We start from the raw sequence: 13,420 nt of genomic DNA, 5'->3' as shown, positions 1-13,420 counted from the left end.
TCTAACAAAGGCCTCCCGGTCTCTTATCCACGTCCACACATGTACACCATTACTTACAACTATATATATATATATATATATTCTCCCCTCCATCTAGTAGATGCACTTACTCTAATAATGCGTATTATAAATGGCGAAATTTCTTCAATAAGCTGAAAATGTTCAGTATACTTTTTCTATATGCAAAAGGCAAGCTTTTTTGCATATAGGTAAGATAAGCCTACGCTAGGTCTACTTATGCAGCTCTTTTGCTTCGCTACAGAAACTCACGTCACTCAACGCACGCACGCACGCACGCGCGCACACACATAGAGCACAGCAAGAAAGACACAGGAGAAGCAAACAAATCATTAACAAACAACAAGACAGACATAAAACAAACAAACAAACAAACATAACAAAATAAAGGCACAGGAGGTTTTTGCACAGCGAAGGATTACATAGGCAGAGCTGCGCCTACACAAAAACTTGATGTGGTGACAGCACGAGTGGCCACACCAAGAATGACAGTTAGTACCTATATATAGACAAGCGCAAAATAGGTCTAGAAATATGGAGCATGTTTGCGGAGCAACTATTCCGATAGTGCCCATAACGGAGCATAAAATCGACATTATAACCTAATATAGTAAATGTCCAATACTAGGCCTATCCGATGACATTTACTATATTAGGTTTTACTATATTATTTACTGTATTAATAGCTAATAGTAGCCTTTCATTATACTAACTGAGGGAAATCTGAAACATCAGTCAACAAAGTATTAGCAAGAACCATGACCTGTACGCATGAAGTCGTCAGAAAACAAATCAGGTGACGTGTTACTATTACAATTGAAAAAAATATTCTTCTAGTTGTTATTTGATGAAGGTTCATATGTACGTTCGTCGTTATTGCACGGGCTTTGCCAATTTTCCACTGCGATTCCAACCGAGATAACTTTCTGCAATTACAAATAACTATTATATTCTCGCTGGCATTTGCAACCGCATACAGTGCACTGCGGAGCTCGCTTTAAGCTTCTCAAAGACTCGCGCGAGAAAGGAGGATATAATAAGCGCACTTCAACTTCTCGCTCGCGTGTGGAAAATAATTTCTCGACTTGCCGTCAATCGATCAGACTCGCACGAGGAGGCAATTTATTGGCAGCGGGCTTAAGTTTGAGGCAAGACTAGTTAGTCTGTTGTCCGGGAAAGTTCCGCAGGGAATTAGCATCACGTCTGCAGAGCAGTCGATGCGTGGGTTTGCAGTGATTGCTTAGCTGTCACGCATGGTAACAAACGTGCGAGAAAAGAAACGTGCCGGCAAAAAAAGAATCAACTGAAATTAGTTCAGCTGTATATAATACGATCAAGAGCTAATAATACCTTATTATTAGGTATTATTAGGTTATTATATAGGTTATTATAAGGTATTATTAGCTCTTGATAAGATGTAGATAATGTAGGATTACCCGTGTATACACTACCACTGTAGTATATAGTACTCCCGTAACGACACCCGTGTCATGCGTGACGCGCTTAACAACGCAGATGACACGTGACGTGTACAAGACGTAACACCTATGCCACACACTGCACGTTTCACTCGTTTTATCTACTACACAAAACACAAGTATTTCACTAAAATTCCCCTATTTTGGAGCCATAATTATACTTTCTCAAAAAAATTACTACAAAAATTCACATTCATTGTGTCTACATTAATATTTCTACCTTACTTTCCCTTTATCATTTTTTTGCGGTTTTCAACAAATTTCGGACTATATATTTGATGCAATAGACTATCATACCATTGAAATATTCGTCCCTGTGTTAGGCAATAACATGATAACGTTACCAAGAATTGTCCAGGGCGGAAGCCTGCAATGATGCGGTGTACTTACTCAGAAATACCAATTAAGTGAGCTTATAAATACTCGATGGGCTTACTAAAAATTCTCGGGTGTGCTTACTCAATGAATACTCGGAGTGATTTCCTAGAAATACTCGGCGTCCTTACCCAAATATAATCCGTGTGCTTGCCAAAAACACTCGGTGTGCTTACCCAAAATTACCCGGCGTCCTTACCCAAACATACTCCGTGTGCTTGCCCAAATGTACTCTGTGTGTTTGCGCAAATGTACTCTGTGTGCTGACCAAAATATACTCCCTGTGCTTACCAAAATATACTCCCCGCGCGTGTGCTTGACCAGAAATACTCGGCGTGCTTACCCTAATATACCCCGTGTGCTTGACCTAAAATATTCGGCGTGCTTACCCAAAATAACTGGTCAATGAGGCCCCGCGCGTACTCACCCAAAAATACTCTGGTCTGAAGCCAGCGATGTCGCGGTGCGTGACGCCGATCGTGTAGAGCAGCTCAAAGAAGAAGTTGAGATTGTTGAGCGAGTGTATGGCTTCATCGAGCGTCGACATCACCTGCGAAGCGTGATTCTCCAGCTCGGGACTTTTGGCGAGTTGATCGACCGGCACGTCCTTGAACTTCTTCTTGAAGACGGCGAGCAGCTCCTCGTGCTGAAGAAATAATCTGCAAAACGCAAATAGGTCTGTTTCTTACGTTGGTTTTGCTGTTTGTCGTTTGATATTGTTCTGCTGCAAGAATAACCTGCAAAGTGCATGCAGATAGGTCGGTTTCTTAGGTTAGATAATTAGATTTACTGTTTGTCGTTTGATATCGTTCTGATAGTGCTGCGAAAATAACCTGCAAAGTGCAGATAAGTCGGTTTCTTAGGTTAGTTTACTGTTTATCGCTTGAGGTCGATTGGATTGTTCTGCGGAAAGAGTCTGTAACGCAGGCATGACAGAACACACGTACTTAGATGTGGAGGGAATTCTGAAATCACCCCCAGTGACCTATATATAACGCGGTCATATAATGCTTGCTGTCGCTTTTCTCATGTTGCAGAAAGAGACTGTAACGGACACACGAAGCAACGCATGCATTTAGATACGACGGGATGATTAGCTACGTTACGTAGAGTACTGTTCTGCACTGTAGCGCGAAGATACGCGTATTGCATTCCATATACTATATTTCAATAATAGTTCTATATTAAGCAATATTTTAATAGTTCTATATTCAATAATATTCTAATAGTTCTATATTTCAATAATATTTCAAATATAGTTTAAAAAAACAATTCCCGCGATAAAATAAAATTCGCATTAATTTACGCGCTATCCTGTTTAGAAATCATGGTCGTATCCAAAAATTCTGGATGAAAGGAGTCCAGTGAAAACGATACGGGGTGGGTGGTGGGGTTGGGGGTGACACCACAGATTTCGCGATGAGAGCTGGGAAAAGTTGCTGTCACACTGCAAAAGTCAAGCTTGCTGTCAGGAAAGAGGTAAACGGGCATGACATCCCTGAATCCTCTCTGGATCACCACTAAACACCACATTGGATGCTACGCCCCACTATTGAGATCATGATTCAAGTAAAGATAACATTGCAGAGTCCTAAACTGAATATTAATCGCGTCCAATTGCTGTAAACCTCACCCTCTGCCTGTCGACCTTTAATAACTCTTACTGAACTAATAACTCTAGCTTACTGAATTGAATGCGAATGTTACAATGAAGGAAATATGGTATAACACCTAACCCTATGACGAGCTGTGCGAGGCCATTCAATAATTGTACATTACGGCGACTATTGTTCTCTCCTGGTTAGTTATTTTGCGTGTATCTACGGTTGTATCCAGGGTAGGTAAATCCAAGCGACACGTGCATGCACATGAAAGCGTCGCACGGTTACACAAATCTCCCCGGCTAATATCCGTGCTGCGTATTCCTTCCTCACTAAGCTTCCTTCCTCACTTAGCTCTTTACTCGATCCGCCGACGGCTTACGTAGTAGAAATTGTCCGCGCTGTCATGTGACGGCAGGACGGCTTCGTAATATTTGCATGTACGTGTGCGTGCGAGCGTGCGCGCGCGTCTGTGTGTGTATGGATGTGTGAACATGCATGTGCGCGAATGTGTATGTGTTGCAGACGCAACGATTAATAGTAGTAATCTAGCTCAGAAGTACACGAGTTTGATTCTATTTTCATCCTAACTACATGATACAAAAAGGCACGCACGCACGCACGCACGCACGCACGCACGCCACACGCACGCACGCACGCAGCGCACGCACGCACACACACACACACACAACACACCACACACACACACACACACACACATAGTGATGGCATGCAACGATTATAAGCAGATTTTCTTACATTATATATTACAGTTTATTGCCAGACAATCAGCTGCTAGTGTTATGTTTTCTGTTCCAATGTAACTGTAATAGTAAAGGACACAGTAGTCGCTTTCTTGCAATATATATTGTATATATAATACTTATATAATATATATATATACGTGTATATATACATATAGATTGATATATATATATATATAATATATATATATATGTGTGATCGTTGATGTGATGTGTGTGTGTGTGTGTGTGTGTGTGTGTGTGTGTGTGTGTGTGTGTGTGTGTGTGTGTGTGCGTGTCTGCGCGCATATATGTGTATATGCACTGCACACATGTATAGATTTGTGCACCCGTATAAATTCTAGATCTCTAATATATTTATAGCTAGTGACGACATGTATGTGAGAACCCATAGAAGTTTAGTCGTCAAAGACGTTGCGCCATTATGGCCACAAGCCGTTCGTTCCTTTATATTGCATTGAGCCGTCTACATCTATTCACCAATGCATCTAATGATCGACTCTAGCAATGTACCCTATCATTTGAGCAATTAATTTTCACCATATGAGTTTTAAAATTTCTAAAATAAGAAATTTCCAACGGAATATGAAAGTTTTCGTGGACGTTATTTCTATAATGATGAAGTGTAAAATACAACTGGACATTCAATCCCGTAGAAAGGATTACCCGATAATACCTAATTTCGTAAAAGGTCAGCCGCGGAGATCAGAAGCCCAAGTATCCTTTTACAGTGGCTTTGATGCTACACGTCGCCCTGTTTTATGCGGCGCTATACGCAGGCATACGTAGCGGTCATTACATTGGAAGAAACCATGTCTATGCACGCACGCACGTCTCGATCACCAAATGTAGCCGCGCAAATTACATGGCGGGAAACGACCGGAGTTTGGGGCGCGCGTCTATGACACATCTGTCGATATTGAGCGGCCGTATAAACGAGATTTCGACGATCAGCAGCTGCATTACTTACTCCGTCTCGTCGCCGTATATCTGCTCATACACCACACCGTGTTACACACGGAGTAAAGCAGCTTCGACAGTAGCACGTTGTTCGGAAAAAACCGCGACTACTAGAATAATGGACTAGGACAGAATAGGTAAGGCAACCGGCGCATTCAAATTGCTCAACAAAGTTTGGAAGGCAAGCGCTATCGCCCTCAAAACTAAATTAAACATATTCAGTTCTAATGTTCAGGCCGTAATTATGTATGGCTGTGAAACATGGAAATTAATAGCCAAAATAATCCAAAGAATTAAACAGCTTTGTTAACAAATGCTTGAAGAAGATCCTCAGAATATTTTGGCCGCACACCATCACAAATAAAGAACTCTGGGAAAGGACGAAGCAGACCCCAATGGAAATCCGAATGAGAAGAAGGAAATGGGGCTGGGTGGGCCACACACTGCGGAAAGAAGCGGCCGACCTAACACGCACTCAAGAAGAAAAGCTATACACCTCGAGGGAAATGGAGCGGAAGGCGGCCAACCGAGCGACATGGAGGGAGTTCACAAATTACCTATGTCGCCCAGGAGACTGAAGGGAAAAGTCAGAGAAAGAGACTAGAACAACCTTTAAATGACGACCATTCATTTAACATTTATCACAACCTACTATATATATATACACACACACGCACACGCACACACACACGCACACGGACACGCACACGCACACGCACACGCACACGCACACACACACACACACTGACACACACACACAGACACACACACACATATCAAGTAAATCTCTCTCAAGTAAATCGAGAAACTGAAACGCGCAGAAAAATTAGGCCGCCACTCACCCATTAGCCGTAGAACATTATTCCAGTATTAGTAGCGATTATTCCAGCATAAAAAATACCTCCCAGGTTCCTGCTGTTATATGCTACAAAAAATTAACAGCGAAATTGCGCCTGCATTCCTGATACTCACAAAAAGAGTGCTACGTGACTCTGTGACGAAAACTGTTCTAGACCGGTACCCTGTCTCGACATCTAGACACGATTAACAAAGTCCAGAGGCAGGTTACGCGCAGATAGCATCTCGCGAAATGCGAGAAACACATGGTTTTGATGTTAGCATATGTAAAAAAATCGCGTTTGAAATGCAGATCTGTGCATAATATATCGGCGAAGATAACGATCTGTGAGTGCTCTAAGACATTCTAACCTTTATACTGCGCATACCTGGTGTTACGCAAAGAGGCACTGGTAAGTATCAGAACGGTCAGGAAAATATGAGAAGGCCGAGTAAACGTGAGATATCATTAATTTAATGCTCGGACGTGCGCATACGCGAGAAGTAGGGATGCCGACGATAAGTGGCGAGATTACGCGCGTTTGCGCTGTGCGTGTCATTCTCTACGCGCTGCCCCGTGAACGTCGCGCATTACCGCACCAAGCTACCTGTGTGTGTGTGTGTGTGATTGTGTCGTGTGGCCCTGTGTTGTGCCTTGTGTGCGGTGTGTGTTGTGTGAGAGAGCCCTGTAGCGGTGCTGATGTGCGTATGTGTGCGTGTGTGCATGTGTTTGTGTGTGTCGGCACGTGGGCCGTTGTGGTGTGTGTGTGTTGCTGTGGCTGTGTGTGTCCGTGGGAGTGTGTGTTGTCGCGTGTGTGTGTGCCCCTGTCGTGTCGCTTGTGTCGCAGTGCTCGAGTGTGACAACTCCCCGTGTGTTGTGTGTGGTGCCTGTGTGTGTGTTGAGAGAGAGAGTGCTAGCGTGGCTGTCGTGCGTATGTAGTGCGTTTGTGTGTGTGTGTCGTCGGTGTGTGGCGCCTTGCGCGCGCGCGCGCGTGTGTGTGTGTGTGTGTGTGCGCGCGCGCGTGTGTGTGTGCATGTGTGTGTTCGCATTGATAAGTACTTAATGATACACATCCGTAGATATCGGCATGCATCGAGACGTGACAGTCAAGCTGCTGTCAAAATGGCGCGACGTGTTGTCGTGTCAACGGAATTGATCAATGTGCGCGAGTGCGCGCATGTGTTCGTGCTTACGAGCGCATGCCTGCGTGTGGTTTATTGGCGTTTCGTCTACAACCATTTGGTCTACTTGACCTCTGTTTGACCTGGCTCGTTTAGCTATTTCTGACTAACCCTAACCCTAACCCTAATCCTAACCCTAATCCTAATCCTAATCAAATCCTAACGAGTCAGGGCAGACAGAGGTCAGGGGGTCATGGACTCTTTTGATTTACTTCCAATTAGACCAACTGAACAGTGGACCAAATGGTTGTACGCAGACGAAGTGGCGATTTACCCCTGCGTGTTACTAATCGGAACCTAAACGTGTACTTATACTCATGTATTGAATCATAGTAGACGTAAATGGCGTGAACGTATAGCTATATAACCACATTTTTTTGTATAGTGATGTTGACGGTGCGTTTCGAGTTCGTTGTCTTGTGCTCATCTCATGTTTATCAAGATAATCGTACGCATTCTGCTTATGCCCCGTGAAGGGTAAGGCCATTGCACACACCCAGTGGTTTCTAATTCGCTTCGTTTGCTTCATCGAGTGTGTTTGCACTGGATTCAAAATGTCCTACCTCACTTAGATGCGTCTTACCACGCACGTGTGCTCGACATAATTGTAATCCAGCAGGAGAGATCGTAATATATTCTCCAACTGTCTGCGACAAATATCACACGCGTGTATGATTACCCGCGCGTGTAAGATGCCGACAACTTGCAGCAGGAGAGGATACGAAATCATATTAATTGTCGCGTAAAATCACGGACGACTCGCGGAGAGGCGTTTCACGCCCGACCAGTATCGGGATAAATGCTCGCATTGTGTTGCTCGCTCGCGTTTCCTTTTCTAGATGTTGCTTTCGCAAAGGAAGTAACGTTGGCATTAAATACATGCGGCGCAAGATGGAGTGAATCCAGTATTTTGCTGTTAGTTGTGATTCCGATCGAAGGTGGAAATGTGACTGGATTTATCGTTACGACGATGAACAGCTTTCCATATAGTGAATAATTATCATCCGAAATTCAGTGTCCGTCATAGAAATGTTTAAATTTACTAGGCCATCACTAGAGAGCATAGGCTATCTAATTGTATTTCTATGGTGCCCAAGATGCAATGTATGTAGTGATAGAAGCGTACGGAAGATATACATTTGTGTGAGGCGGCGCATTTGCAGGAGCTCTTCCGTTAGCGCAAGTGAACGCAATTAAACCGGTAGCCCGAGAAAATGTGGACGACGCAGATGCAGTCCAGCCTTTCCGGTACACAATGCTTTTGCATGTTCTGATATCACGAGGTCGTGTTCCGTCGTGCCGTTAAACGAAAATCCAGTAAAAGTTAGCTACTGTAAGTGACTTATTACTCATAAAATATTATGGTGTTTACTATGATTTCTTACAAATTAGTATTGGCATTATAATTACACGGACGAAGACATATCGGACATAACGGAAAGACATACATGTGTTCTGTTCTACGTGGACAAACAAGACAGGACGTCTGACTAGCAGGAGCCACGTACAACTAGTGGCATTTATTATACAAACACAAACTGCGCATGACACGCGCATACATTCAGTAACAATAGAACAATATGTACTACCGGAGCATATTAATAATCGTGTAGCCTTCGGCCATGTTCATGTGTATGAAGCTTGTGGGCATCTATATAGAATTCAGATACTCTATTGAGTTGCTAGCTTACAGACGGTACTATGTTAATTAGTGGTTTGATGGCTTTTAGAGTCCCTGAGCGACATACACATCATAATTACAATAATAATCATCCATAATTCAGTGCCCGTCATAGAGATGTATAAATAGCAAGAGTAGATAATAGGAGATAAATAGACTAGGCTATCAATAGAGAGCATTATATTTCTATGGTGCCGACGATGTAATATAGACACATGCGGCGATAGACACATTTAGAAGACATACCCCTGTAGGTATAAGCCGCCGCATTTGTACGGGCTCTCTCCCGTGAGACAATATCGTTCGTATTTTTGTGTGTTTTGGAGCCGTATACTTACGCGCCGCAGTGACACAGAATGATAGTCTAAATTTCCATTGCAGCTCTGTTGATATTACCAAAAAACTGTGATGTTGTATCGCACCCGGTTAGGCTGTGGAAGAGGGGTAGTGCGAAGGATTTTGAAGGACCAAGCTTGGTGAAGATGGATACAAAACAGCCTATATCCGAACCGTGGATAGCGATGTTGTTGTTTTAGCAGTCTGATTTTTTTGAGAATCTCGGCCTATCAGAGCTCTGGGTAGGCCTCAGTAGCGGCAAACATTACCGTGACATTCCCGTCCATGTCATCTTCACCAAGCTTGGTCCTTCAAAATCATTCGCACTACTTCCCTCTTCCACAGCCTAGCCGGGTGCGATACAACATCACAGTTTTTTGGTTGTGGAAAGAAAGACTGCCTGTGCGCAGCATGTGGCCAGCTACAGAGTGTAACCGGAGCCGACATTGGTGCACCCCTCATCACGCGACAACCCCTGACTGTCTTCCACTCTCGAGTACGATACATGTGCAAGCGGATATCCAATGCCTAGTTGCTTCTCATGTGCAGCAAGGGATGTGGTCGCGCACTCGTCGTCAAGAGGCTCGGCCACTCGCCTATCACCAAACTGCGACAGCAGAAGTGTTGGAGAAGCCTCCCACCGCTAGCACGAAGCAGCACTCGTTTCCCAGCAATGTCAAACACGCGCGCTAACTTCAGGCAGCGTTCCTACGGTAATTATCTAACCACAGTGCAGGCCAACCGATTCCCGACTTCAAGCTCGAGTGGGGCTGGCAAAACGACTGGCCACACGTGCCTGGCAGCTGCTAGGACCTCACACTCCGTGACGCTCTCAGAACGCAATGCACCTTCTGCTGCAGCTGCAGCTGGCCTTCAAGTCAAGCACAGGAAGAGTGCCAACGTGCAATCGCCCGCATTGACATTGCCGCGTGTAGGTTGGTTCTATTTCTGACTTGTGCTCTCCTACTAACTGCTTAGAGTGGATCTTGTATTATTGCTAATCTTATACTGCGTTTACATGATATACGACCTAGCTGGCGACCTGTCAATCCTAAAATGCTATGGGCACCCACGGCCCATACCATATATCCGACGAGCACTGTTGTGCTCAGTTCGAACTTTACTGATTCATATACACCTGGCACACAAACCCATCGCACAGTACCCCATCCACTTTCTAACCCAAAAGCATTCCATCATCGACAAGCCATACCTTTGCCTGTCCTGTAAATCTTGTCCTTCCTAATACACACTACTTGTAACGTGTAAAAACTATGTTACACCTAACTACATCGTACGGAAGTGTTAACACTCAAGTTTCACTGGCAATAGACACACACAAGCAATTATAATTCTTCTTGACCATGATGGTACCACCCAGGGGGATCACTGCTAAAAGCCAGGTAGTGCTCTTAGAGATGCTCAGAGGCCTTCGTAGCAACCTACACACAACTCTTACAAGAATATTTGGTATTGCGGCGCTAACATCTATGTCCTTCTTAGCTTATCTTCCTTACCGCATACATGTCAGGTTCAGTATGCTTTATGTGTGCATTGTTAAGTGATTAATAACCCTTAAATTGAGTTTAGTTCTAACATTGACATCCCGCGGCAAAGATACGAAAGCCAGATTAGACAGAAGTCTAAGTAACGATACATATGCCTATCCGCATGTGCGCCCGCTACTCGCGCAGCAGCATAATTGATTTGACCATTGAGTAAACAGGCCCCAAAGAAAACTCAACATGCGCCTAAGAAGATCATAATCAGACTTCGTCTGACCCCGAAAAACCCCATAAACATATATACCTTTATCATACTAGCTCTCTTCCGCCTCTTTGGAACTACACTCTGATCTCTAGCTGCCGATGGCGGAGCCATTTGTCGGATTTTCGCCACCAATGATGGCGGCCGCCCAGGGGGCGCTTCTTGCGCCCGGCAGAAATCGTAATAGTATGGTATAAGCTACCTCTGGACCAAATTTGGTACTTTTAGAAGAATCTGCACCAAAATATCCCTAACAGACCTGACTATAAATGAGGTTTCTCACTTTACGCTGATAGATAGCGGGAATACAAAATCATTTTCGTATAATTGCGATATGAGATTAGACGATAAATGATCAGATATCGCGAGGTATATAACGTGAGATGGTATTGCGCTGAGCTATACATGAAAGAGAGCCAATGTAATCTTATTCTAATTGGTGTCGCGTTTACATTTACGCTTATAAGATGACAATTATGTTTGCGCTGGTTATCATCTATCTGTGTGAAGCTTGCTTGCCTGTTGCATACGTCACACCGATGGCAATGACTAAGCACTCGCTGACCTGCGACAACTGCGTGAATTATGTCTATCTGTCCACATTACATCTGTATATAAAAATATGCGTATTTTTGACTGTATATAATCATTGTATATAACCATTATCAAGCATACTTAATACGCTCTTGCCATTATGTATAACCACTGTATATAACCAGCAGTATAGATGCAGTGTGAGCGGGCGGACACGACTCTGCAGCCAGTGTCTGCGAAAGATTGAAGTGGTGGGAGCCAGAGATGTTAGGTGTGGACATGAGTATAAATGAAATTAATCTCGAAAGTGCCCCACTATAATCCAGAGGTACACTCAGTCGAATAGATGTAAAATAGTCGCACTATAGCAATCATTTATGCTAAATCGCTGATAAATCAATTTTTTTACAGAGTCCTGCATATATAATCCTAGCAAAGTTTATTGTTCCTATTGTCATATATAGTCAATAGTCATAACCCTGGTCTGACATCCTGAACCTAGGTCTGACGTCGACATACATGTGCACAGCTCGGTTATGGTGGTGCTATTATGTGGATAGCTATAGAAGCACCTGCAGCATGAACGCCGCACTCAAGATTATAGTACTTTAGCTCAACAATGACTACAGTCTGGTTCGAATGGACACCCCATACCAAACGCGCACACGCGCACACGCGCACACGCATACGCACACGTGCACACGCACACGCACACGCGCGCATACGCACGTAAACACACAAACATACGCATTGTACACACATTCACACATGCATGCACCCACGGACACACACCTACATATCCCCCCATACACCATATTTGCCTTCTGCACCAGAATGCATATAGATGCACCCTATACATCTCTGCAAACGAACACACCCATACACGCACGCACGCACGCACGCACGCGCGCACGCACGCAAGCACGCACGCACGCACGCACGCACGCGTATGTATATATGTTTGTCTGTGTGTACGTATACAGCTCTTGGTATACATGTATGTATATACATATATGTATGAAACATATACGCGACTGGCTGGTTGTCTCCGTTTGAATCATCGCGTTGTGTGAAATGAAACGTCCGGTTGTGCATTTATTCTCGAGGATTGAACCTCATCTCAACCGGGTTTTCATCTGTCAGAACTGACTAGTTGCTAGATTTCCTTTGCTCAAACCGCGTACGGTTACAACCATAGAAATAATACTAGCTAGACTATAATGTCTACTAGTGTCTCTATTATATATTTCTACAGTTACACACTTTTTTCTCAAAACAGGACGAATTATCCACCCTCTCGTAACTATATATAAGCACAAGCACAAACATTGCAGCAACGAATATGTGTCACTGTTTCATTAATTGTTCCGACGAATCACGTAATATAGACCACGATCTTTTCGAACTTTTATCTAAAAGCACGCATCTTACACGGTCGGAGCGAATGTGAGGATTGCATTTCTATCAGAGCGAGAAGCGACCATCAGCATCCCTGTAAGGAATTACGATTTTTTTCTCACAATCTGGATTCTAGGTTATTGCATCATGCTAGTTATTGCATTAAATCACTGTCTGTGCATTCACCACGAAGGCTGTCGCGTGACAATGTAGAACACAGACGGTATTAAAGCTCAACCGTTAGCTGCACATTTGGTTAGTTGGCTTCTTAACGTTGATCTCCTGACCTCAGACTACTACCTTGAAGTGAAGTCAGCGACACTGTGTTCCACACGATAGATCTTGCTTCGCACACTTATGTTACCGGGGCTTTCTAGTTTCTATACTGCATCTAATAGATACAGCCAATGCACGAAATACAAAACTATGGTGATGATATATGTTAATATACCGCAATAATCAATAATTAATAAATTATTATTATTATTA

General features: G+C 43.6%; 1 protein-coding gene across 1 annotated transcript in view; it reads right to left on the bottom strand.

Annotated features, from left to right (window-relative positions):
• Positions 1-1,836: 1,836 nt before the first annotated feature.
• The window catches only part of LOC106811753 (globin-3-like), a 19,859-nt gene continuing 8,275 nt past the window's right edge, over positions 1,837-13,420 (bottom strand). Inside the window, exons 2-3 of the mRNA XM_014815471.1 lie at positions 2,299-2,530; positions 1,837-1,863 (exon numbers count right to left, since the gene is read on the bottom strand). Coding sequence (XP_014670957.1) covers positions 1,837-1,863; positions 2,299-2,530 — 259 coding nt within the window. The remainder of the gene's footprint in view (positions 1,864-2,298; positions 2,531-13,420) is intronic.

This window comes from Priapulus caudatus, unplaced genomic scaffold (assembly GCF_000485595.1).
Source record: "Priapulus caudatus unplaced genomic scaffold, Priapulus_caudatus-5.0.1 Scaffold571, whole genome shotgun sequence".
Lineage (NCBI taxonomy): Eukaryota > Metazoa > Priapulida > Priapulimorpha > Priapulimorphida > Priapulidae > Priapulus > Priapulus caudatus.
The sequence above is the reverse complement of the archived record's forward strand: the minus strand, read 5'-3'. Positions and strand labels throughout refer to the sequence as shown.